Source organism: Epinephelus moara, chromosome 8, assembly GCF_006386435.1.
Source record: "Epinephelus moara isolate mb chromosome 8, YSFRI_EMoa_1.0, whole genome shotgun sequence".
Lineage (NCBI taxonomy): Eukaryota > Metazoa > Chordata > Actinopteri > Perciformes > Serranidae > Epinephelus > Epinephelus moara.
Genome location: NC_065513.1, coordinates 17420898 through 17447254, shown reverse-complemented (window position 1 = coordinate 17447254; position 26357 = coordinate 17420898). Strand labels below are relative to the sequence as shown.

The following is a 26357-nucleotide window of genomic DNA, read 5'->3' as shown; positions in this document are numbered from 1 at the left end:
TGTCTTAATGACTGGTCAGGAGGAGACGACAGGCTGCAAACGACAGGAGGTTCTGCATCGTATGGATCAACAGGATGGTGAATAAAAAGGTGGAGAAGGAAATCACAGAGCTGCATTCAGAAATCCTTTTCTTGTTTCAAGCCCTGAGAGAGGAAATGGCGGCTGAGATCCAGGCGCAGCTAAGAGAGCTGACACTGGAAGAAGCAGGGGAGAGACACCTACTTTACGCCAGGCTGAGCCCAGAGCAGGGGGTGACATCAAGTTGGCCAATGACAATGGAGAAAAAACATGAGGAGAAAAGTGAGGAGGATGGAAATGATGATGCAAATTCTCTCGACCTGGACACATCAAGCTTTTCTGTAACATTCTGTGAAATGTCAGATGTCTACAGCAGTGGTGGCTCCAGCGGTAGTGACACCAGTTATAGTAACACCAATGATGTCTCCCAAGAGACTGACACCAGTTCACAGCCAGCCAAATCAGATGCTGCCACTGCCGCTGACACCAGCCAGTTAATGAAGGAATCTGAGAAGAGGGAAAGCTCAAGCTCGACGAATCCCTTTTATGCCAACCCCAGCTTCATGATCAAGAAGCAAGGGTGCGAAGTGGACAGTATAAAAGAGGACGAGGCTTTGCTGATGGACAGACAATGGAAGGAATGGATGGATGAACGGGAAAGGAGAGAAAACCGTAAAGTTCATCCAGCTGACCAACAGAGGACTGAGAAACAGGAAGGGGCGGTACTTCCCGTGTCACAGAAACAAACGAAGCTAAACATGAAAGAAGTGAACCCCCTGGCAAAATTGAGGACACACTTGAGTCGCCTTTTTAATCCTTCTGCATCTTATAAGAGATTAGAAGATGAGGACTGAGAGACTCAGCGCGACAAAACATCTTCATTCATCTGTCTGCCATTCTTTCAAAATCACTTGAAGAATTAAATGCAATATTTAGTAAATACAACATTGTGCATTAGCATCAACGATCTCCAGCTTTAATAGATTGAAAAAGGAGTGTGTCTCCCTCTCTGCAGTGTGTTGGTACTGCAGTGTGTGATTTATGAGCTCATCAGTGGTGGAAAATGATAGTGGAGCTTTTTGGTAACCTCCAGTGCACCACAAAAACGGGCCTTTTCCGAATTACCTCATCTCCCACTTCAAACATTTTTTGTTCAGTAAGGTTTTCTGCTCTTAAAAAAATTGAGAGATATAGTCAATATACTTCACAACGAAGAACAGTTCTGTTGCTAAAAATGTTTCCCGACGCCTACATCAGCTTTCATCTATCAGGGCAATAAAATCTTAACACGAATCCACCTGAAAGATTCCCAGATCCATCAAAACTGTCGAGATTAAAGTTACATGTAAGCAAAGAATCCTCACAGAGGTTTCCAAACCACAGATATATAATTCAGAGTCCTTTAACAAGAAAATCACTTGATTCAAGAATTTTTCGTGATACATAAATGCCATGGAAACACCTGACATCGTTTAACCTGGGGTGACTTTAATCAGCTGATAAAAATAAGTGTTCATTTAAAAGACTTCCTAAGGAGGGATGATTTTCTAGTGGGTGCTGTTAGGACAAAAAAAAATGCAGCAGTAGGCAAGGTAATTACACAGGCTCTTTACAGTGAAGATGAAACGCAGCAGTGAAGCTGCCCGGCTTCTGTAGTAGTCAGGACACAGTCCAAGATTTGGGATTAGGCGTAGCGCCACATTGTGACTAGACTCTGGTGTGAATAAGAACACTCAGTTATATGAGCAATCATACACAAACCCTAATGTGCAACCAGCAACTGTACACACAGATACAACCTGCTTGTAATATCACATGTGAACATACACACAATAGTCTCCTTTAATTGTGCACCTCTTTCTCAGCACATCCCTTTCTGCACTGAAACTCATAAATTACAAGTCGTTATATTTGAATATACAGGAGGGACAAGAAACATCCTGCTTGTTTTCTTTCCAGCCCGTCTGTAAATTTAACTACTCACTGAAGAAGAGATGATGAACTAAAAAAAGAACAACGTAACACTAAGGCATAAATGGCTCGTAAAAACACCTTTACTAATTATCACATGCACACATGCACAGGTGACTTCTTTAACTCCTGACCTTACAGCCTGTTTGACTGCAAGCCAGATGAGATTAAAACCACATTTCAGGAGGTAAAACACACACACACACACACACACACACACACACACAATGCAGTCATGATTTAATATTCATTAAAATTACTTAACCTCACGTGTAGAGAAAATATGATTTATGCATGAATGACGTCCAATCACAATAACTTTTTTAAGGCTATTGCACAAGTGCCTTTTAATCTCAGAGAAAGTGCAGAGTGTGCAGGAAGTGGCCTTGGTGTGATATCAATGGAAGGCTAAGCATCCCATCCATCCATCCAGCCTGCCAGCCAAAAGCTTCTCTAATCATGCTCTGCCAGCTTCCTCTCTCCTCTCTCCAGAGATCCACATCAGCACCAGTAGGTGGCACTAAGTACCTTCCAAGCTCCGGCCAAACTCAGCAGCAGGATCAGCAGCACTGGCAAAGAGCAGCTCATGATGATACAGACCATCGCCTCTCTCGCTCTTAAGTCTGACAGACACTGATTTCATGCTGTCATTTTTCAGGCTGAGCTGACCATCAGCTGATCCCCAGTCTGTATGCAGAGACAGACTGAAATACTGGAGTGATGTTGATGTCTGTTAGTTTCTCTGCTGGGATGACACTTAGCTAATGTGATGATCATGTGCCAAAATGATGATGCTCTCACACAGTCAGAGCCCTGAATAAAACCATACCCCCGGAGAGACGACAGCTTTACAGAGAAACCCACTAAAACAACATGGTTTCACTGATGGGCTCTCAGGGACAGAATGGCTCTAAAGACTTGAAGTGAGACTGCAAGTCATCTGATACACTAAATTAGGAAGACCTACAAAATGAATCATGCAGACATGGGGAGCAAAAAATAAACAGTTTATCTCTACGAGTCATTTTCAGTATGGTAATAACTGAGTTTATTTGCATATCATAGCCAGCTCTAAAGGCCAACTCTTAAGGTCATGGCTGTGTAAAAAAACAGATATGTGGGTGGAGTATAACTTTAAAGCCTTATGACCTACTACACTGTGGCTAGCTACAAAACAAACTCTGGTCTATGACCTGCTGTTCCTGAGGTATTTCCTTTGATTTCCTCTAAAACTTCCCACAGGTAGGGATAAGCCCGTACCACAAAATCCTGTTTCAATCAATCAAATCCTGTTTCAATCCAATACCAAGTAATACAGGACCAGAATTGGTCGTTTATTTATATCGTTTATTGTGAAAAGCAGCTTATGTACTTTCATGTAAGGGAGAGCAGTGTGTCATGATTTATGAGGTTAGTAATCAGCTATCAAGTAAAAGCTACTAATTACCAATTGCAGTTTGAAAATGTAATGCAATTTGACTAAAATATAATGTCACTACTACGTCCCTGGATATTCCTTCTCTGAGCCTCTTTGAAAAGACTCCGCCAATGAGCTCTGTCTCTGTGTCTGGATGCTGAGGCATTTCCCTCCTCCTCCCTACTTTTCTGTGGCAGCTCCATGCTCTCTCTCATGTTTTTTTTTACTCTCTTGTTCAGCTATCACTGAAATTAGGTGTGCTGCACGTGTGTGAAACATGCTGTTCGAGTGCACACAAGACAACATCAGTAGCGGAGAAGCAAAGAGGACACGCACTAGATTTGTTCCCAGCATCAGAATGTTGTTTACACAGTTGTACTCTTGAAATACACATGGGTACAGCGTAGAAGAAAGAAAGGGTACAGTCACCCGATATCAAACGGGTCCCAGGGCTGAATTATTAAAGACCGTAGTACTGATATGCTCTGATATTATGAGTTCTTTTATCAATACTTTTTAATGTTTTGGTGTAATTTATTATCATGCTGCAGCCTAACCCCTGTTGTCTGTGTTGGGGATGACCTCCACACAAACACACATATGCAACATGGAGTGAAGTCAGTCAAGTTTACAGCTAACTTCGTTACTGCAAGTGCAATAAAACCTTTGCACTACTAAAAATGTAGGTAGAGAACAGTATTTCAATCTGCTCTGTCTGCTGTCTCTCATCCACCACCATTGAGCACAGCTCACTGGGTCAACTAATAGTGAATTGTTACAAACTAGCTCTAATAAAGCTGTCTGCTTGTACTGTTTAGTTTGCCTGTATTCTTAAAATTTGGTTAATTCTTGTAAACTTTGCAGCTGGCTGAAATAAACAGCCCCTCCTCTCTCTATCAGCAGTAGGCTACCTTCAGGCAGTGAATCACATCAGCAAAGAAAGGAGGACAGACTGATAGTGACTGATGAAAACAAAACATCACTCAGTATTGTGATGTAAAAATACTGTTGCTGCTCTACAAACAATGTTTTGTTATGTTTAAAATACTCAATTCTAATCCTGTTCTGAATTTATTCTTGTTTTAAATTAATTTATTTTCTACAAAAGCAATTTTTTAGCAATGAAAAAGAGTGAATAGGAGAATCGACATGAGTTGTAGCAGCAGTAAAATCTTAACGCTCTTAGCTTTTTTGGCATCAATCCTACTGATGCTAGAATCGATCATCAAAACAAAAACATCTTCAGTGTTGACATTTTGATATCCATCCACCCACCCCAACCACAGAGTGAAAAAGGCAAACGTCTCTCAGTGGGCCAAGTGGGATTCTAAGTGACATTGGCTGGCTCTATAGATCACTGGGCACTGAGCCTAAAGTGACCCTGAACCGCCACCCACACATACACACTTTCTCTTTAGGCCTTGTGATGAGCCACAAGGTAAGAAAGAATGACATGACCATATCTGTATCATACTGATCTCACGCTATATCCTATATATCAACCAGTTAAAATGGTGTCACTGAACATGTGCCTTGTGAAAAACTGGGAAAAAAACAGCAGGCTTTCACTTTCTGTCACTAACGTTATTGTCATACTGTCCAACATGCTTTAAATAAACAAAACGGGACATCATGTGAAAAATTCTCTATATCCAGCTCTGCTCAGCCATGATGAGGTGCATCCTTCCACACCGATGTATCAGGACAGCAGCAGCAGCCATGTCTGCAGGCTGTCTGTGTGCTCCACGTTGGGATGACAAGCCAACAGGCAAAGAATCTAATAATGGGTTGAGTTGAGTTTAGCCTGAATCTCTTTTATCACCTTTGTAACAAAAGTGAATTTGCCACATTGTCTTATGTCATGTTTGATCTGTGTGTTTCAGGTCAGTAATAATAGAGAAACGGGACAGGCTTGAAGTGCACCAACTCTCATGGTGATTTTGGTGATATTGTCCTGCACTGTCATACTTTCCTGAGCTGAATGAATGAATGAATGAATGAATGACTGAATGAATGAATGAATTGTTTATTTTTGTGTCTGGCTGTTTCAATACAGCCTAGCCCTTAGAGATTATTCAGAGTGATTTAAAGAAACATTTTTCTAGTGCGATCATTCATTCCATCACAGCTTATCCTGTTGGGGATTGCAGGGGGAGCTGGAGCCTATCCCAGCTGACATTGGGCAAGAGGCAGGGTACACCCTGGACAGGTCCCCAGACCATCCCAGGGCTAACACATAGATTTACACTCATACATTCATACAATCACACTCACATTCACACCTATGGGCAATTTTGAGTCACCAGTTAACCTAGCCTGCACGTCTTTGTGGGAGGAAACTGGAGTACCCAGAGAAAAACCACGCTGACACGGGTAGAACATGCCCAGAAGGGCTGCCCCACCCTGGGTTCAAACCAGGAACCCTCTCGCTGTGAAGCGACAATGCCAATCACTGCCCCACCATGCCACCTAGTGTCAACACACTGACACAAAACAAAATGAATTAAAAACGATAAAGTTAACAATTCAACGTAAAACACTGGCATAACAAAATAAATACTTGATACAAATGAAAGTAAACAAATTAAACAGATAAGTGTTCAGAATAAAGAGTGTGAGAGGACAGATGGGAGAGACAAGAGCGAAAAAGAAAGAAAGAGGAAGAGAAGGAGACTGAATACCTGTAAGTGTATTACATTCATCTATTGGGCAAAGTGATGCTTTATGAGATCCACCCTAAAAGCCCACTACTGTGCATAAGTTGCGCGTTTCCTTCTGGTCCTGGCTTTATGAATAGAATTAGATATCACAAATATATGGCTATCAAAAAGTCATTTAATAAGAGCAGTATCCTTGAACATGTCTACCTGGTTTGGTACTTTGTCAAAAAGAAGAATTTTCCGAAGGTCGTCATAAAATGGACAGTGCAGTAAAAAGTGAATTTCACTCTCCACTTCACCAAGCGCACAGTAATGTCATAAACTTTGATGTACTTCAGTTCTAGTATATCGACCAGTTTCAATATGTGGTGCTAATAACCCAGAACAAAACTGTACACAGAGAACTCAGGCTCGTAGATAGATAATACACAACATATTTTTCACATTCATACACTGTTTTAAACAGACAATATGTCCATAATTTCAGTTTGTGATTAACTCCCTCCACCCATTCATTTGAAACCTTTTTATGGCAAGTTCTTTGAACATCCCCACATCCATCCTCTCTCTGTGGCTGTAGAGATGCCCAAGCCCATGCTGATGAAAACGATCACACATTTCTGACACCTGTCACCTCCTATTGAGAGATACCATCTGAAAATCTTGCTTGCCAGTCTATTGTTTGGTAGGTCAAGCATTCTATTCCACAGGTTTACCATATTTGCCTTCCACCTAACCTCACATGGCACCCACCCCATGTCACTGTTAACAGCAGGTATGATACCATACTTATGGACTCCTAGGAAGTATCGAATTTCCCTATTGTGCAAACCTATACTTTTATTGAAATGTCTAGATTCCCAACCCCAGACGAGAAGTCCAGAACAGGACAAACACCAGACTGATATAACTTGAGTATATGTGGCATAACCCATATATCTTGATCTCTACTTACAGAATCTGCTAATGTTGCTAATACACTCAGAGTTTTAGCTGCTCCCGTGTGGGCGTCGGTTTAGGGTCCCAAGAACCAGCCAGAACATATATGGGAGCTCCTTTATTCTCCATGCCAAACAGGCAATGAACACAGAATGACTGCATAAGGAAATGCTGCTATTTTTATAAGATGTGCTCTCTTTTTTACTATCTATTAAAATTCACTTCCTTTCTTACCCGGTTTTCTAAACTCTTTATGAGCTCTTTTTTCACCTCACATTTCTTCCAGTGGAATTGCATATTTTGTTACAGTTATAATCAGGGTATTTGTTTGAGCCTGGCCTTTGCACTCCTTATTATGGGCTGCAGGAAATTTTGACAATTTAGGAATCCCTTAATCCACAGTTTGCCTATAAACATAAATTGCTCTAGGCATCCTTTAAGTGCTACTCTACAAAATATACTCTTTTATAGTGCAAGCTATAAAATTAGAAGCCCAAATACCTCAGTCCTTAATGTAAGAGAGACATTTCCATTTGCCTTAAGCAAAAGCAAACTGAACCTCACTGTGCAATCAGACGGGCTTCGACATAAACCCCATTAAGTGGTGAAATTAAGGATATCTCTCAGTCAATCTACTCGAGAACACTAAACCAAACACCCAGGGACACAGGCACACTTAGACATAATTGTGAAGATATGGAGTGGACACACAAACCTAACTCTAATCACCCCGTTCCTTGATTTAACTCACTCACAGGATACCACTAGGTATATTCAGAGAACATAAAAACTGTAAGAGAAAGGGAAAGAAATCAAAGAGATGCTGCCCTTTTGCTTGCATCCATTAAACAAACAAAAATACTTAGACCAACCTATTCAAATGTGTATGTTGAAGAGTTCGGTAAACGGTACTTGTAATCTCACACGGTCACCCGTAAATAAATTCCTGTTGAAAGAAACCTCCTTGAAACCTGAAATCAGTACAGTCAGCTCCATCTTAAGAAGCCCATTTGTATTGGAACATTTCTAGTGGGCAGTTTTTCACAGCAAGTGGCACTGCAGTAAAAATTGGCAAGCATGAAAACTCTAAATCAGTCTTAGAGCTGCTCAGGTCCACTTTCTTCTGTAACCACCAAATGTACTTAACAGTGGGCTCTACTGAGAAGAAATCCAATTGAAAACAAGTGAGGTAGGAGTTTAAATAAATGACTCTCCTTTGCAAATATTTCCACATCTCACACTCTAGTACCCTAGTATCAACAACCCTCCTTCACTCTCTGTCTGTGTGGCTCTTTCTCTGGATCAATACAATGGCTTTTCAACTGATTACAATGACTTCCTGAGAAACCCCACAGACACATAAACATGTTCACTCGAGTCGAAAGCTCAGATCTACTGAACTCTTAAAATGGAAGATTATGACCTGCTAACAGCAGCACGGGAATTCTGTGTCATGAAATATTAAAGCCCGTTAGGCTTAACTGGTTTATCGCAGTACAATCCACTGCTCTTGTCCTATGTTATTTTTAAGTGGCCTCATTAAGCATGGCACATGTTTACAACTTCAGTTCGGCACAGCTAGGTTCATGTTGTATGTGCTCTACTTTTTTGCGTAATATACAAGTTAAGATAAGTCATAGAGTAGTTTGGTAGCGAAAACTAACAGCACATGTGTCAACATAATTCTAGAAAGCAGAGCAAAGATGACATTAAGCAATAACTGCCCTGACAACTGCCTACCTGCAAGAGCATTCCCCCAAAACAAAGCGTTTTAAAAAGCGGTTGTGATGACGGGCAGTAGTGCAAGCTGGCTTATAGCTGCATACTGTAGCAAGACAAGGGAAATCACTAAAATTACTAAAGATTTCTACATATAAGAACAACTAAACAATCATCTGAAGTTTGGTGGAAATGTTATCCCAGGCAAAGGTTTTCTTCTGGTTGTCCTTTTAAGTTGTTAGTACCATATCTACAGGTATTCAGACACTAGTATTATCAGCTCCTTCATCTTGTGTTCTTTCTGCTTCTGCGGTGCCCACTATTTGATCGGCAAAAGCTAGGTGGCAACTGCCAGAAGTTCAACATACAGCAAGATCTGTGCGTGTTCTATCGTGGGCAGCAACCGCTTCATACCTCAAAACTGCTTCCCCTCTGCCACCTTCCCCTCATTGAAATTACTGGAGGCAGCAAGTTACCATGTGGTGGAGTGAAAGCCCCATTAGGCGTCACACCACTTGTATTCATTCATTCATTCATTCATTTTCCATTGGGGGGCTGGAGCCTATCCCAGCTGACATGGGCGAGAGGTGGGGTATATCCTGGACAGGTTGCCAGACTATCACAGGGCTGACACGTAGAGACAGACAACCATTCACACTCATATTCACACCTACGGAGAATTCAGAGTCACCAGTCTTTGGACTGTGGGAGGAAGCCAGAGTGCTCGGTGAAAACCCACACTGACATGGGGAGAACATGCAAACTCCATTCAGAATGGGCTCCCCCACTCTGGGTTGGAACCAGGAACCCTCTTGCTGTGAGGCGCCAATGCTAACCACTGCACCACCGTGCCTACTACTATTCAGTGTGATACTATTATTCAGGGGAATCTAAGCTCCAGAGAGGACTCTATAATCAGTCCAGAGCCACTGTCAGGATATTTTATTTTTTAATGGTTTGAGATTGGTAGATGTGTGCTAACTAGGCTAATATGAAACCCAAATGAGGCACCAATGTGACAATAAGCAAATCAGCTAATTTAAAAGTCTGGAATGGGTTCTTGTTACAATGGGTAACATTCATATCCAACGAAATGGATATTTATAATAAGATGCAGCACACATTGCACAAGAACAGGAAACACAACACCCCAATCATTAACTGGAATAATAGGAGGCACACATGTCCAATTCTCGATATGCAGTGTATCCACTGTACAGCCATGCCCCCATATTGATCTTAATAATGGGCTTCAGGAACACTTATGACTCAGAGGGTATTGGGACAGCTTCATCTATGCCACAGGGAGACTCATTTGCAAATATTCAATATCCACTCACCACTGAGGAAGTGGGGTCCACATTGAGTTGCAAATGATCTACGTTTGATTAGCATGAGGAGTAGGAAAAATGTTCCACAGCCTTTGGTCACCTTTTGTTGTTTTGTCGGGAAAGAATGGCCACAGCCCGCCTGTGGCATATTATTGTTGTCTGTCTGTCTGTCTCAGACTGCCTGGGTTTGTCCTCGCTTTCATCTTGTGCATTCAACCCATTTATAAAAGCTGTCACAGCTCAGTTGCAAGGTTGTTAAATTTAAAGAACATTGGGGTTGGAGGTTAGAGAAGGGTACAATAAGGAGCAGACACAGAGGTCTGGGCATGTATCATTTTCAGTCAATGCTTCCCTTCACTCAAACTATACAAACGCTCATTCGTTTCTTGAGGATCAACAAATATCACACAGCAGGCTATTGTTGGATGTCTTCTGTAATTTGACCACCCTCATCAGATACACACACACAAACACACACACACACACACACACACACGCATCTCCTCCTACGCCGAGCCACTGCTTTGGTCTGACTCAACTCTATGATGATTAATCTATATGGGAGGGCAGCATTCAGAGTTATAAAGCTAATTCCCTGGTTCCATCTATTGATGTAAGGGTGGATCCATCGCTACCTACTCTCTCATTACTCCATCTGACAGTCATGTCTGTCACTGCTTTTGGTCTCCGTCAATATACACTGTGCATGGTTGATCGTGATGCTCTAATAAGAGAAGAGGGGGAGAGAGTTGGATGTCTTCGTCAGTGCGAAGAGTATTAACAGAGACACATCAATCTCTTTTTCTCTCTTTGTGTATTGCTGCCATTCACGAAGGCGTGTTGGCACTCCTGAGTCATTAAGCAGTCTACACAGTCGTGCTTAACCTTGTTTACAATAACACTCTGGGGCTCAGATTAGTAAGTGTATGGCTGTGAATGTCTGTGTATGCCTTATTTGTGTATGCATGCGCTTGCGAGTCTGTGCATGAGATTGTAGTGGGACTGTCTGAGACTGGAGAGAACAACGCTGGAGGGTAACGCAATGTCACAGTGCAGAGTTCCCGTCTTGTAGTACGCAGACTGTTCCTCTGACAGGCTGGGATATATTTTGGATTTGTCCTCCGAAAGCTCTTATAAGGGAGTGTCGTTATCAGAGAGGCTAAGACTGGGATCAGAGGAAGGGAGATGTGAGATAGATCAGGGAGAAAGAGACAATGCAGGTAAGGTTATCCCTCAAGGACAGACTGAGGAGTGATGGAGGGAAAAGGGACATTTTTCTGGATCACTGAGGGCAATGACTGGCAAAAGCACATGGTCTCTGACCTTGCGGCAGGGATAGTTCAGATAAGATGCACAGAATGACTGACAGGTAGAAAGGAGCTTTAAGGGTAAGTTTAGTTTTTTCCAACTTCTACCCTATTTTCCCAGGTTTTTGTGTCTAAGTGATTAATTGGAGCAATTTCTGAAATTGGTTCTTTATTGAGCCAGACCACTGCAGATGGCAGAGAAAAAACAGGCTATAATGTAACCAGTCAGGACATGTTCTCAGTTTTAATTTATGTCCAGTAAAAGTCCTTGTTTTTTGCCACTGAGTGTCTGACAAAATTATGGAAAGGACCCTACAGAAATAGACATTTTTGTTGAACCACAGAAAGAGACCTCACTCAGCAGGTCAGACAGGAGTCACGTTACAAACCAATCACAGAGATCTTTCCCTTCTTCTGTAAATATTCGGTCTGTGATAAACATGGAAAAGTTGATCATGTCAGTGCAGGGCTACCCAGAGCTACACACGGGTGATAGACCTACACACTTATAAACAGCACCTGGAAGAAGATCAGCTCTGCACTCAGGATTTCAGGTACATAGGCTATACTGTGCTTGTTAAGGTTGCTTAGCAACCCCAGACGCAACCTGCCGCTGCACTCTTGAAAGCTGGCACAGAAAAGGCACAAGAGCAGCACCCAGCGCCTGACCTCGCGTTTTCCAGGCGGTTAAAGATGCAGTCTTGTATGTGTAAGGCTCCTAATTTCCAGGGCTGGTACCTGCGGTTATTCCACAGGCTAGTTAATAACATGTCGGGCAGGAAATCCAAAGTGTGGGATCATTTTGAGAAGGTGAAGGATGAACCCAAGCTGATATGTAAACTCTGCAGGCAAACATTTGCCTATCATTCATCGGCTACAAACATGAATCATCTGAAACAGCAAGTAGATACATGCCCATTAGCCACTTAGCACAATCACTACTGCTTTGCCGACAGCGTCATTAACAGGCGGCTCGCTCAGTGTGTGACGTGCACCTGCAGATAAAATATAGGCCTATATTTGTATTTCTCTGTAATGTAGCAAAGTGTTAACAATGTTACTTACACTATTCTTTCTCAGACCTTGAACTCAAACCATTGTATTGCCCTGCCCAAAATATAAAATGTAATAATTACATGCAAACATGGTAAACATGTGGGCAACTAGTCGACTAATGGCCCTAAATGATGACTATTGGTCAACTAGGAAAATTCTTAGTCGGGGGCAGCCCTAAACACACTTTGTGACTTTATTCAAAGTCAACGGAAACAACAACAACAACAACAAAAAAGGCTTTGTTCGTCGTTTCATCGTTCCAACAATCACCAATTTTGGTTTGGTTGTTAACCCTTGATTCACCCAGTTAGATGTGAAAATATGCTGGCTCTATACACACTAAAATTACTGTTTATTTAAATGGAGTCCGGGGGTTTGGGGATGGCAATTTTAGGGATGGGCGAACAAAAAGCATCTTACGCTTTAACAAAAAGGTCTATCTGTGTAGGTGTCAGAATAATAATCTGAGTTTGTCAGTGACAAAAAACAAGCAGTTTTAGTGGATGTAAATTGACGATGCAGAGTGTAATTACACCACAGCCTGTACTGCTGCAACCAGCTGCAGCAGTCTTGCAAAATATTGGACCACTTTCAAAAATTGTTGTTCCCATTAGTCACATAGACACAAAAACATGGAAAACACGGTCCAGGTTGAAAAATACCCTTTAATCAAAATAGAGTAAAGGGTTGCTTTTGATCAAGTGACAGTTTATCTGGCAGCTGGAATCAGTGCTGAAAGGCTTAGCTAACAGTTAACTATTGGCAAACAACTGTGACAATCAATGTGAGGATTTGCAGCCTTTCTGTATCTGATTGCTGTTGGTGTTTTAAAAGTTCAGACACAACAAGCATTTGGAAAACACCAACTAAATAAATACTAAGCGGCATGTTCTACAGGAAAGAGTTGTAAATTTTGTATGCTATCATAATTTTATAAGATAATAATTTCATGAACCTCCAGCGGTTGCCGCTGCATCAGCATTGCAGCTTTCGCATTTAAATGCTCTCAAATTTTTCACATTTCTTTGTTTTGTTTTTTTACCACCTGTTTCTTCCTTTTGTTTTGATTTTCTCTTTCCCCCACTTTCATACATGGTAGTCACACATTCAGTTCTTGGTTCCAGTTCCATGGCTAAAACAAAGCACTGAGGCAGAGCACTTGAATCAATAATTACTCAAGTTCCTCCAGTATTCTGAATGAATGATAAAAATCATAGCTATATTATTAAATCTTTTTTCAGGGTAAAAAGCCAAAAGCAAGGAGACACTGTGCTGTCAGGTCACTAGGTCACTTACACTTTTTGATGCACCAACAATAAGTTGCAAGTCTTTAAATGTTCACAGCTGTTGTGTACAAGCTAAGGCAAAGGGATTGAGAATCAACTTCAGCTTCCTGGCTCTTGGGAAATACTGCACATAACTGAGCCACCATGCCACCTCCTTAAACTAAAATTAAATCAAAATTTGCTGCTCACATTTGGCACTTGTCTACAGGTGAAATCACTCAAATCCTCTATCACAGGTCGTTCACAGATTCCCGTGGCAGAGAAACAGGCATACTCAGATGTGTGGGAGGCAGACAACAGGCACTACATGACATTTAATCACAAAGTGAGCGCGAGAACCCATCAACATCCCCAAATGGTGTCAGTCATACTTTCGCCAATGTGAAAATGTTTTTTTTTCTCCTACTTTGTGATGCCCAGACAGCTTTGAGGTCAGCATCAATCATGTGCTTGTCAGTGCATGTTACAAACGACGGTCCCCGAGGCTGTAATGAATCCTAATTTAAGCTGCCATCAGGAGACTTCCAGAACGAGGCCACGGGCTGTTACCAAGTGGCCGTGATGCTGTTCTCGCAACACATCAACAGCCACAAATGAGCCACTTATTCCGACAGGACAGATAAAAGTGGCTCATTTAAAGTCACTGCATTATCAAAAAGAGGCCAATAACTAAAATCATCCCAAGGTTACAGCATTTAACTGATATGCAACATGTACGAAGATCTGTAATCTATATTTCATAATATCCTTTCAATAAAAGCAAAGTGTTTATTAAGTGGACCAAATGTCTGACCTCGCCAGACAAAATATTGCAAGGTTACTTTGATTTTAGTCAATAAAAATCCACTGAAACCTGATGGAGCTAAAGCAGCTGGACCAATCATCAATCTGACAGGTGGTTTATAAAGAGTATGATTCAGTCTCTGATTCACTCAGCAACTCGTAAACCTTGGGAATAATCTTTTAAATAAGATATTAAAGATACACAAATCATGATTCTACAATTAAATAATTAAATACATGCCTAATCACTGACGGGTAATACACTAACTCAGTGGTTTAGAAAAATGAAGCACTTGTCTGGGCCACGCTCTTCCAAAAAACATGTGTATTATCTTCAGTTATTACTATCCACCTTGTCCGCGAGACAAATCCCATGAATGAAATACCCACAAGACATCTTTTGCATCTGATATATTTAGCATAAGGCTGTGAGTGTATAGTCTCTGTGACACAAAAACCTACTTCCCTGGTTTGTAAGTGTTAAATATTTTACAGTATTCCATATGAGCTGAGCAGAAGAGAGGGAGGAGGAAGGCATGGCTGAAAACTGGAAGCAAGCTGAACCTCTGATTAACAGCACAAAATAAAGAGACAGTTTTTTTATTCCTCTAATGGCCCTGTTTTGTTTCGCTTAAATACATATCTTTAATTAAGAGATGTGGAAATACTGCATGTTTTGTAAATTACAACTTATTGCATATTTACAGGAAAAGCACAAGCTCTCAGAAACTGAGTCATATTTTGGTTCTCTGTTATGATTACACTTTGAGACAAAGATACAAGTAATCTGACTGGAGATGATAAAGAAAGGTGGCCAGAGCTACAGTGAGGCTTATCAGCTTGATCCCACTTGTCTGGTTTGAGAAACTGCCATGTTGCTTACAATGTTTGGCTCATTCCTCTAAAAATGTAATGCATTACTCATTGCTCATTACTCCTTACAAAAGTAATGGCATTACTTTACTTATTACTCCCTGCCAACAGTAATTTGTTACACTACTCGTTACATTACTTTTCCGTTACACCCCCTAAAATTGGTAATTGCGTATCTCCCCAAAATGCAGATGTCTGCCTCTGTGTGAATGTCTGAGTAGTGTAGCTAAGGCTAGATAGCTTCAATTTATCTGGGGTCTTCAGTTGCCTGTAACTGGTATTTTCCCAAGCCTATGCCCGAAAGATGGAGAGTCCCTCATGGAGCAACATTTCATCCACCACATATACAGCCATAAACTTCATTACTTCTTTGTAGCTGCAGCTGTCCACGAATAAAATCCAGTTTGGGTTGTTCAGCCAGTGCAGGGCTACCGTCGACCTCTGCGGCTGCAGAGGCCTCACCTTTGGTGCGGTGTATTTCCTGGAGCTTGACGTTGCTGTGCTGTCGGTCGTAGTAGCCGAGGTGTTTCAGACTGGAGGTTTGAGGACGTGTTTCTCGCAGTGGAAAACGTTTTAGTCCGGCTGCTTGCAGCAACAGTGTTCTTGTCATCTTTCCTTCCGACAAAACTAAAGTAATGGGAATATTTCCAGCCGCTAAAGTACGCGCTTCCAACTAGCTTTCTGATTTGTGACGTATTTGCGCAGCACGACGATTACAAACATGAGTCAGCTGACGTGACTAACGTTACTGTATTTCAGGTCAGTAGTGATGTGATAACAAAAGTAACGTTGTAACGAGTTGTTTGGTTTTGGAGTAACTGTAATATCATTACTGAAATGTCATTAGTAGGCTAATTAATTACATTACTCGTCGTAACTGGAAAAAAGTAATGTTATTACTGTACTGCCCAACACTGGTCACTTATTACATCCACAACTCAGTACCATGGACAGTGACACTTAAAGTGACAAAACATACAGGAGTACAGAATACAAATTACTGTACAAGCACAACAATCACAAGTGCTAATCATAGGAAACAATGCCAATTGCATTAAATAATGTCTGTGTTGGATCTTCTAGGCCCAACACACAAGGCAGCTGCGCTTACTGGGCCCTTCCCTGTGTGAAACATGGCTCCTCTGTGTTTGGTGATGAATGTGTCCATGAAGTGTAGGAAACACATTTTTTACAGGCAGAGGAGGCACCAACAGTCAGGCCCTGTTTTAATAAAATAGAGGCCTGGGCAGCTGATGCCAGGCAATTAGTTGAGATACAGGCCCACAAATAATAACAGTGGTCAGGGGTGTGGGGGCAATAGGCAGCTGATGCCTCGACTTTCTAACCTGTGTCTGTCCTTATAATCTATCAAGCACTCAAATATGCTTTCCACCTTTGTATAAACTGACTGGGTAATGCTGTGAATGGATCTGGTACAGACAGGTGTTAGCAGCAGAAGCAGCCAGGGCCAAAGAAAGCCATTCATGGTAACGTTATGTTAATAGTTAGCCGCTAACGAATATCTAAGCCTCCTTCCCCTCGAAACTCCACTAATTTTCCTTGCTTTGCAGACCTGAGTGTTTCTCCAGGTGAGGTAACACATCTGTACAGGTAATAGTTTCAGAGTAGGTCACCAGAAGCAAATTAATTCAGGTGTGTAGTTTGTATCTGCCTGATTTACTCACTTCATGTGACACAAAAATTGTGGAGTAGACAACATTTCTGAGCAAAATCTAACATTCAGCTGCCTTTCAAGGCACTTGCTTTCATTTATTGTGTATCAAAATAAATTGTTCTGAAGATATTGAATGGCCTTAATTGGCCCTTTACAGAAGCGTTACGGATTCACTAGAAACAATAAAAAAATTAAAACGATATAACAAGATTATTGTCTCATAAGTATAACAAAAGTTTTCATGAGCAAAAAAAGATATTTGCCCTGTATTTCCTACTTAACGTGATTATTATCTCAGAATAATAAGAAAGGTTTTCATGGAAGAAAATTCTGCTCTTGTTTTTCTGAATGTACAACATAGTTCAGTATTAATTCAGCATTGTTTTTATTAAGTGAATGCATTATGCATTACATTACCCCTTTGACTTCCCACAATCCATCTAAATTTGAAAAACATTATTATTAGAAGTAGTAGTAGTAGTATTAATATTATTAATATTATTATTATTACTTTAGGTCTTTCTACCTATGTTATAAATGCCCCTGGAGATGCAGAGTCCTCCAGTGTACATTATATATCAAACTGACTGATTCAGGATGGCTTGCTTTACAGGCTCATAAATTAACAATGTTCAGCTAGTGAGGCCACACACTTTGAGCTGCAGTAGCCTAAAGGCAAAGACAGAGGGAACATGGAGAACTCTTTCATATTCTTTGTTTTGTTTGTTCTTTGTTGTTGCATGACAGAGTAAAGCATCTACATCAATAATAAAGCTAAAGTTATGGAGGGTACTTCAGACGGGGCTTCTACCAGGTCAGGTAGGTAATGATAGAGGGGCAACTCTGCCTGAGACTGAAGGATTCAGTGCAAACATGCATGTAAAAACATATTGAAATGTTTATAGATCCAATAAAACCAGTTAACCTAAAACTGTAAGAAGAGACTAGATTAGAGACAAGATTATTCCTATAAAACACAACATGTATAGTTAGAGAGACCAAATGAGGAGCAACACTGTCCAGCTGACCAGCTACTGAGTGAGAAGCTTCAAGGGATGCAGGAAGCTGTCAACATCATGTCCTCAATAACTGAGTGACAGACAGACCACAGTCTGTGCGGCATGTGGAGCTGCATGTCTGACACGCTGATCAGCTGCACAGGAGCACCACAGGGGACCATCCTGTCACCTCTTCTGTTTACTTTAAACACCTCAGACTTTCGGTACAACTCAGAGTCCTGTCATCTGCAGAAATTCTCATATCACTTGGCAGTTGTTGAATATGTTAAGGAAAACATGGACTGCTGCTGATCCCATCAACATCAGGGTGAGGAGGTGGAAGTGTTGGACAAATAGAAATATCTGAGAGTTTACCTAGACGGCAGACTGGGCTGGAGATGTAACACAGAGGCTGTTTATGGGATAGGACAGAGCAAACTACCTGAGGAAACTCATGTCCTTCAGTTTGTGCAACAAGATGTTGCAGATCTTTTACCATTCTATTGTTGCAAGCATAAAATGGAAGTGGAGTAAATAAACTCTTCAGAAAGGCCGCTTCTGTTCTGGGAACAACTTTGAAGCCATAAAAGGTGGTGGTAGTGAAATGGAGGCTGCACAAACTGTTGTGCATCGTGGAAAACACCTTGCATCCTCTTAATGACCTCCTGGTTAACTGGCGGAGCATTTTCAGTGAGAAACTGATCTATGACTGCTATAGGAGGTCCTTCCTGCCAGCTGCCATCCCCTTGTACAAGCGGTTCACTGCTTCAGGACAGGGTGCTAAGGAGGTGAAGCCCCCCTCCCCATGCAGTTTTCATCCCCTTTAAAATATCTGACCTATAACTGCCCTAATTTAATGTAACATTTAATTTTGCATTACTTGCTTTATGTCAGCTTTACAGCATTATATGTGTATATGCACAGTAAAATCCCTTTTATTTAGTTAAGTTAATGTCAATAAGTATTGTATATTGCAAAGATTTGTTGGTATATTGCTATGTTTTGTATATGTATATTGATAAGCATTGTACAATCTTCAGAACACTATCTTTGTCTTTTTTGCTATGCTGCTGTAACAGTGGCATTTCTTTTTGGGATTACGATTATCTAAGACTAAAATCTGATAGCAGAACATGATGTGTGTTTTGTCTGTCGCTTCGTAATCTTAAATCACTGGGAAGTGAAATGTGGAGTGTGCAAAGGGAACTGACACTTAATGTCAGTACATCGACGAACAGTTTTCTATTTCAGCCGGCGCTTTTCTTTCTCATGTTTTACTGTAGTCTTTACACACATTCAGAAATGCACACATGCACACACATCCATGAAACAAGTCAAACTGCCCAGAGTTGCAAGCAAAAGTAAAATGTGCAAATCCTTTTTTCCCCTTTGAGTCAATAATGAAATGACTTTCAGAACTTGGCAATATATTCTTATTTAATTTATGAAATTGCAGCTTGGGGCTTTATGCTGTCATTTTAGCAATGAGAAATCATGTACACTCACCTAATGCTTGATTTGTGGATTACTAGAAAAGTGGTGTAAGTTATAATCCTTGCTGGGTTATGAAAGTGTTTAGGCAGCACATAATGTACAAGCAAATAAATCCAATCAATTTGCATGAGCAACAATGCACATGCAAAAATCAACCACAGACATTTTTCGATAGATTATCTGCCTGTGTGACGTGATGCTGAGTGTTTATTCCACTGGCTTCTTTGCCATATAATACTTGATTTTGCCTAGGGTATTATAATAAGGCATGTCTTATTTCTGTGTCTAATCTCATCTGTTCTATCCTCTTTCTTCACCCCTTCTCCTTGCATCTTAATCTCCTTTTATCACACATCACATCGTCATCTTATCTCAGCTGACCTGATCTCATCCCCTCATCATCTCTCATTACCTCTAACCCTGTCTGATCCCTCGCCGTCACCTTTATTTACTCTCGTCATCCATCATCTCATGCCATCTTTTTCCATTCCTTCTTCCTCTGAACTCATTATATAATAGACTAAGAACATACTGTATATTTTACATCTATGATTGTACATGCATTCAGTCGTGCTAACAAAAAGAGACCATTGTATAATGCTGTCACTGTGGGTTGTGTTCACAACCACTCTCCTCTTTTCAGGTATGTGGAAAAATCCAACAAATGAAAAACAGAAGTTTGTATAAATGTGGCAACAACAGCAGGAAATGTCTCACACTGAATGCTGAGAGTTTATTTGGCAAAGTGAGATCCCTGTGTATTATGTAACGGACTGATGTAAGTGCTGAGATGAAGCTGCAAGATCAGTTTCAATAAAGTCATTAATAGTTGCTTTCTTTTACCTCTTCAGCAGAGTGTATTGCACTTCTCCCAGATTTAATGGATAAGGGTTCTTTGGCCCTAACTTCAGTGGGGTGGGAGAAGTGTACTCAAATACTAAATCACTTTTAGACAGCAATCTGGATGATGCTCAGACAAGCAGGTCTGGAACACTTCAAGAGTGGTGAGATGAAAAGCTTTGCAATAACTGCCGCCGCTGCAACAGAATGCACTTATGGGCACGCATACTTTATCTTCAACATGACTTCTTTCGACAGCCCTTTTATATATTTTAGAACAGCTCATCTAAACTAACAGGACAGGACTGCTGAATTGGACTACTATTAGGGTAAAGGGTGTGGGTCCAGACATGACCTTAAAGCAGTGGTGTCAAACATATGGCCTAAGGGGCCAGAACCGGCCAACCAAAAGGTCCAATCCGGCCCACAAGATGACTTTGCACATCTAATATTGAAGTAGTTGTGAAGGCTAAGAGGTGCAGCTTTCAGAAGCAAGTTAAATGAGCATCCTACTTCATGTAAAATGCTGCTTCAGAGGCTTTTCTGCCCCGACCAGAATACAGTTCTGTGAAAAAAACAATAAATACTTATTGTGGTCATGTTTTAAGATAGTGAACATTGTGCAAAATATTGTAAACCAGCAGCTTCGTTATAAAAGAGTCTGTATCAGACTTCTATTTTAAATAACTTTTGGTGGAACCCTGCAGCTAAGGTATGGCCAAAAGTTTTGATATGTAAATGGTTCGTGGGGCGCAGATAACTTAACCTGCTTCCTCAATAGCTTCCACTTTAGTCTGGTGCAAAAGAGTGGCAATGTATGGAAAAATGTAATGACACTGAGTCGTAGACTGACTGAATGTGGAAAAACCAAGACATGCTGTTGAAATTGCACTTTTTTCTTCAGATATCTCAGGCTGTTATTTAATAGATAAATGTTTTTAAAATGTACTTCTACTTCTTCACACCAAATGAAAAGGAAAAATGTGAAGGTTGTTATCATATCTCAGTTTTTCTTAAATGGTTTTACTGGTGCGGCCCATTTGAGATCAAATACAGCTGAATAAGGCTCATGAACTAAAATGAGTTGAACACCCCTGCCTTTAAGCATCAGTGTGTAAGATTCAGGGTGATTTGGTTGCATCTAGCGATGAGGACGGCACATTGCAAACTTCTCCCAGTTGGAATTTCTTTAGCGTTGATTGTTCAGGAGGTTTTTACTGAAGCTGAATTATCCAGAGCTCTCTCTCTCTGATTATTTAAACAGGTAAAACACTTAATAAAGAGGTGCCATAGAAATCTGTGCATCTCTGATGCTGTTCAGCATGTCGGAGATGGGCCACAAGCCTAGCACCTTCTAATGTGCGCTCACCTTTTTTCTCTGATAACTTAAGATCCAGACATCCAGGAGTTTTTTAAGGGGGGGCGAATTAGCCGCAGAGGTCTCTTTCTCGGCAAAACAAATGAACCTGGTGATTTAAACCGGTAACAAAGCAGTTTCACGTTAAAAAAAAAAGTACTTTTCCAATGCTCTCATCATAGAGGGGCTCATATCTGTGGTGGCCAACGCAAAAACATGACTGGCCATATCTAGAACCAGCGCTAGGTTTGCAGATATAAGTGGCTCATTCTAAGGTGATGGAAACACATCAATTGTTATTTTCATGTGATTATCATCTCCCAGTTTCTGCCAGTATATCCCCCTAAATCCTACACACTGGACCTTTAATGTTTTTTTTATACTTAATTATTACTCAGGCAGTATTTTCCATATGATTTGGCTTTTTTCAGACCTATAGGACTGTATGCTATTTATGAATGAAGCCTTCACAACTGGCCTACATTCACTGACATATATATCCCTTTGATAGTATTTCCCCTTGAGTCCCCCTGACTCAGCATGATGAGTTGTATGGGAATACACCTGCCACTGATTTCCAACACGTGCCTGACAACCATCTCCAAACTGGTCACTTTCCATGAAGAGAAAAAACATGAAGCGTTGATCATGCATGGGCCCATTGCAGCCCCCTGTCTACTGGCAAGGACACTGTGACAGATGGCCTGTGAAGCTAAGGGACAATCCCTACATTGGAAATAAAGAATGTGAGCCAGCCAAAGGACGCTGACATCAGAGCATGTAGCCTGAGTAGAAATCCTATCAGGAAGTCTATAATAAAAATAACCCTATACACAGCCACAGGATGTGGAGTATGGGGTGACTGTGATGATGACATGATAACAGAGCAAGCAGCTGATGTAAGCTTGTTGTTGGTGATGATCACATAGACTGGCATTGGTTGTGGTCATATGGCCCATACAGCCTTACAAGCTACAGGACAGGGTAAAGAAAGCAGTGGACTAGCTGATCGACGAGTGCATCACATGATACGAGCAGTGAGCACGTCGCAGCACCACCATCATGAAACTTGTCTCCTTCATTTAATTTCCAGGGAAATGTAGTCTAGCCCGCCTGTGTGTGGATTTTAATTTTTTGCCTACCATGACTTGATAGAAAGAGATAATCTACCAGATGCGTGTTGTACCACATGCGTCTTTACTCACAGAATCACTTGCGTTTTTACGCAGCTGCTCCTCCTCTCCCAAAATCGCGGCCGGGTCCACCACCAGTTTCTCGAAACACGCCGACCCGAGAGAGGAGCTCTTCTGCTGGTACATGATCAGCTGGGATACGGGGAGTTTGGGGCTTCCATGCGCCGTCAGCTCGGGTTTGCTCCCCGTGGCTCCAGAAGCTGCGCCAAGGTGATGTAGAGGCTGCCCGTCGCTGCTGGTGCCGGGGACCGCGTCGCCTCCATGGGACTTCTTATCTCCTTGAAAAGGCGCTGGCGGAGAGCAGCACAGATTGGGCTGAGACGACGAAAACACCCGGTCCAACTGTTTCTTTTTCCTCTTAAACATCCATAACCCCGATTCCTTTTTGCTGCCCTCCGCGCCCCCGGCACCCCGACGCTCCGATCCCAGTTTAGGGCTCAGCCAAGGCTTGGTTTTCTCCTGGAAATTCTTCCACATCCTGCGCTGGTAGGACAGAGACTCTTGTCCTTTGGCGGTGCTCTCATCCTTAGGTGATTTCTGCTCCATGGTGCCTGTGCAGCAGCCAGCCAGCCTGAGCGCACTCTGAATTGTGGAAGGATGTCACAGTTGGGCTGCTGCAGCTCGGGAGCACTTCCACTGATGATCTGGTTTAGAGCGCCAAGAAGGATACGCACAGTGTGGTGATGAAGGGGTGTTAGTCTCCCAACGAACCTTGTAGAATGCCTATGCAGGCAGCGCTGTAAATCTTATGTCACACACTGTGCAGCGCGCTTTACAGACCGCAAGCAATCCCCTCCGTCTATTAAAGATTTGTCTCAGCTCAGTGGTGAAGTTGGAACACATGCACCGACTTCTCCAAGACTACCTAAAATGCTTGGTTATGCTCCGCTTAGTTGTTGACCGTCTTTGCATCTCTGCTCTGTCCACTCTGCTTTACAAGGGCCAAACTTCCCCATTAATTGTTATATTCAAATGAAGGACGAACGGCTGCACCGCGCCTCCCTCTGGCCAACTAAGTCACTTGACTGAATAATCTGTATGCTGGTGATTGCATAATGCAACCCCACAATGCCTCGTGGAGATGTTTATAATTCAACTGTGGATCCACTGTCACCCCCATCTGAGTGTATCTCTTTGTAGTGCCTGGTGAGCAGCCTCTAGATTCACTCTTTCACTGCAGTGACCTTGGTTAAATCTGGAGTCCGAAACACTGGAGGTTTCAAAAATCTTGTTCACTGTTGTATCGTGAGGATGTTCTTGCACTGTAGCCATGTCTGGATATGTTCTCCCTGTCAAATAGGTCAGGCTTCAGTGAATGTTATCACCCACATGCAGCAGCAAGCACGCAGCGCTGAACAGCCTCTTCTCTTTTTAGATGCTGTGCGACTGCGGTGCACATAATAACTCATTACGTCTCAGTTGCAAGAATGAAAACCATCTCTCCATCTCTCTCTCTAATGCACATGTACAGACATGGAGGTCACAGAATGACCTTTCATCTGCAAACAGAAGAATGTTATAACTGGGTGAACTTCATCACACTACACAGAGAGCGACTGAGAGTCCAAGGACTTATATGCTGCTTACGTGGACAGGTATTCATGTGAGACACAATATGACCTTGGTTTCACTTGTGGGAGTGATGATGAAGGTGTGAGTGGCACTGACAAAGCCTTCTGTTGCCAGCTTCGAGGACTCGACCCTCTAATAATGAGGGAATGATAATCAGCCTTCAATGTTGTGTGGTGATTTATGGCAACATTGACCTCTACAGAAGAATACTTCATCTAACTTCTCTAACTTTAGGTTTGCCCAAACATTTAGGCATGTTTATGCAGCCCAGTCTCCAGAAGAAAATGTTGGCATCATACATTTCTGCCCACCACAGATACATCACATTTGCATTTTATACATATCACATCAACGTTTCTAAAGTGACATAGTTTAGATTACATGTCTATGAGCTCAGTTTCATATCAGAAGAAGGGGATGGTGGATGGCGTGAGAGCTAATAGAGACGGATGCAAAGCAGCAGACCTGTTTGAGACCAGCCATGTTTTTTAACAACATGTGGTGGCATTTTCAGTGGTGTGTGTGGCAATAATAACTGTATTTTTAAGACATGGTTGTGGCATTTCCAGCTGTGCTTGTGGCAACAATAACTGGGTATCTTTAGGGCAATGATGTGACATTCACAGAGGTGTTTGATGCAACAACAAACGGGTAATTATGAGGCAACGTCAGCACATTTCCAGCAGTGGTGGTGGTGACAACAACTGGGTATTTTTTAAATCATGGTCTGCACATTTCCAGCAGCGGTTGCGGCAAAAAAGTTGGTATTTTAAGCCAAAATATGATCTTTTCCTAACTATAACCAAGTGTGTTTGTGCCTAAACCTAACCACACACGAACCACGGTACTGTCACAACATAAAATGCAATGTTTAAACACATTTGCTTCATGTGAAACATAAATGTAACATAGCCATGCTATGAGAAATGTACAATGCTAACATTTATTCTGGTGATTGGGTTGGTCTTTAAGTAATCATGATGCATATTAAACATTGGATGAGAATCCAATAATGAGTTTTGTTGTAGCCTGGGATTACTTTGGTTGATATCTCATCCTTTCCACAGAATAAAACACTTTAATTACAACCAGGAGGGCAGTGACAGCAACACAGTGGACAGCTCTGGACCCCTCTCTCAGTTAAGTGGATGGAGATGTGAGCATGTGAGCCAAACAATTGCTTTCAGCTACCACTGGCTTTTCTGGATAACTGATGAGTCTGCAGTGAGCAAGCCTTTCCTCTTAATGATACTGGTCTCTTATCTACAGTGTGTGTGTGTGTGTGTGTGTGTGTGTGTGTGTGTGTGTGTGTGTGTGTGTGTGTGTGTGTGTGTGTGTGGCTGGGCACACAGATACCTGCAAACAAGACACTTAAAAAGAATTGAATTATAATTATTCCGCTAACTGCAGCGGCGTATAATTCAGTGGCACCACTAGAACAACCTGAGTCACGCTGTAAGATAATGTAGGTCATGCTTTGGTTAAATTAAACATGATAAGGCCATTTTCACAGTGTTGAGTCATGCCTCTCGTAATTCATTCAGTCATAAAATAACTCAGTGTTCAATGGATAGATTGTATGCAATGGAACTGCAGCGGGAAGGGAAGTGGAGCTGATCCCTTCACTGATATTCCCCTTACTACTGGGCTCAGTTCAAATAACCACATATTCTATTTTCCAGCCTCAGCCTGCTTTAGCCACAAGAATTCGAACTGCTCAGCATAATGTAAAGCTTAATGCGTGACTCAACTCTGGGATAGTCTTTTTTGTACGGCTACTATTGGCTAGGATAGAACAAATTCAATGTTTCTATGGGGGGGAAAACAGTTTTGGTTTGTTATAGTTTGTTATTGATATGAATGCGGAT

At 41.6% G+C, this 26357-nt stretch overlaps 1 protein-coding gene across 1 annotated transcript in view; it reads right to left on the bottom strand.

The window, feature by feature from the left end:
* mctp1a (multiple C2 domains, transmembrane 1a) overlaps positions 1-25227 on the bottom strand; it is a 182543-nt gene extending 157316 nt beyond the window's left edge. The window contains exon 1 of the mRNA XM_050050022.1: positions 22930-25227. Within this exon, the coding sequence (XP_049905979.1) occupies positions 22930-23463 (534 nt within the window). The 5' untranslated portion in view covers positions 23464-25227. The remainder of the gene's footprint in view (positions 1-22929) is intronic.
* Positions 25228-26357: the final 1130 nt, after the last annotated feature.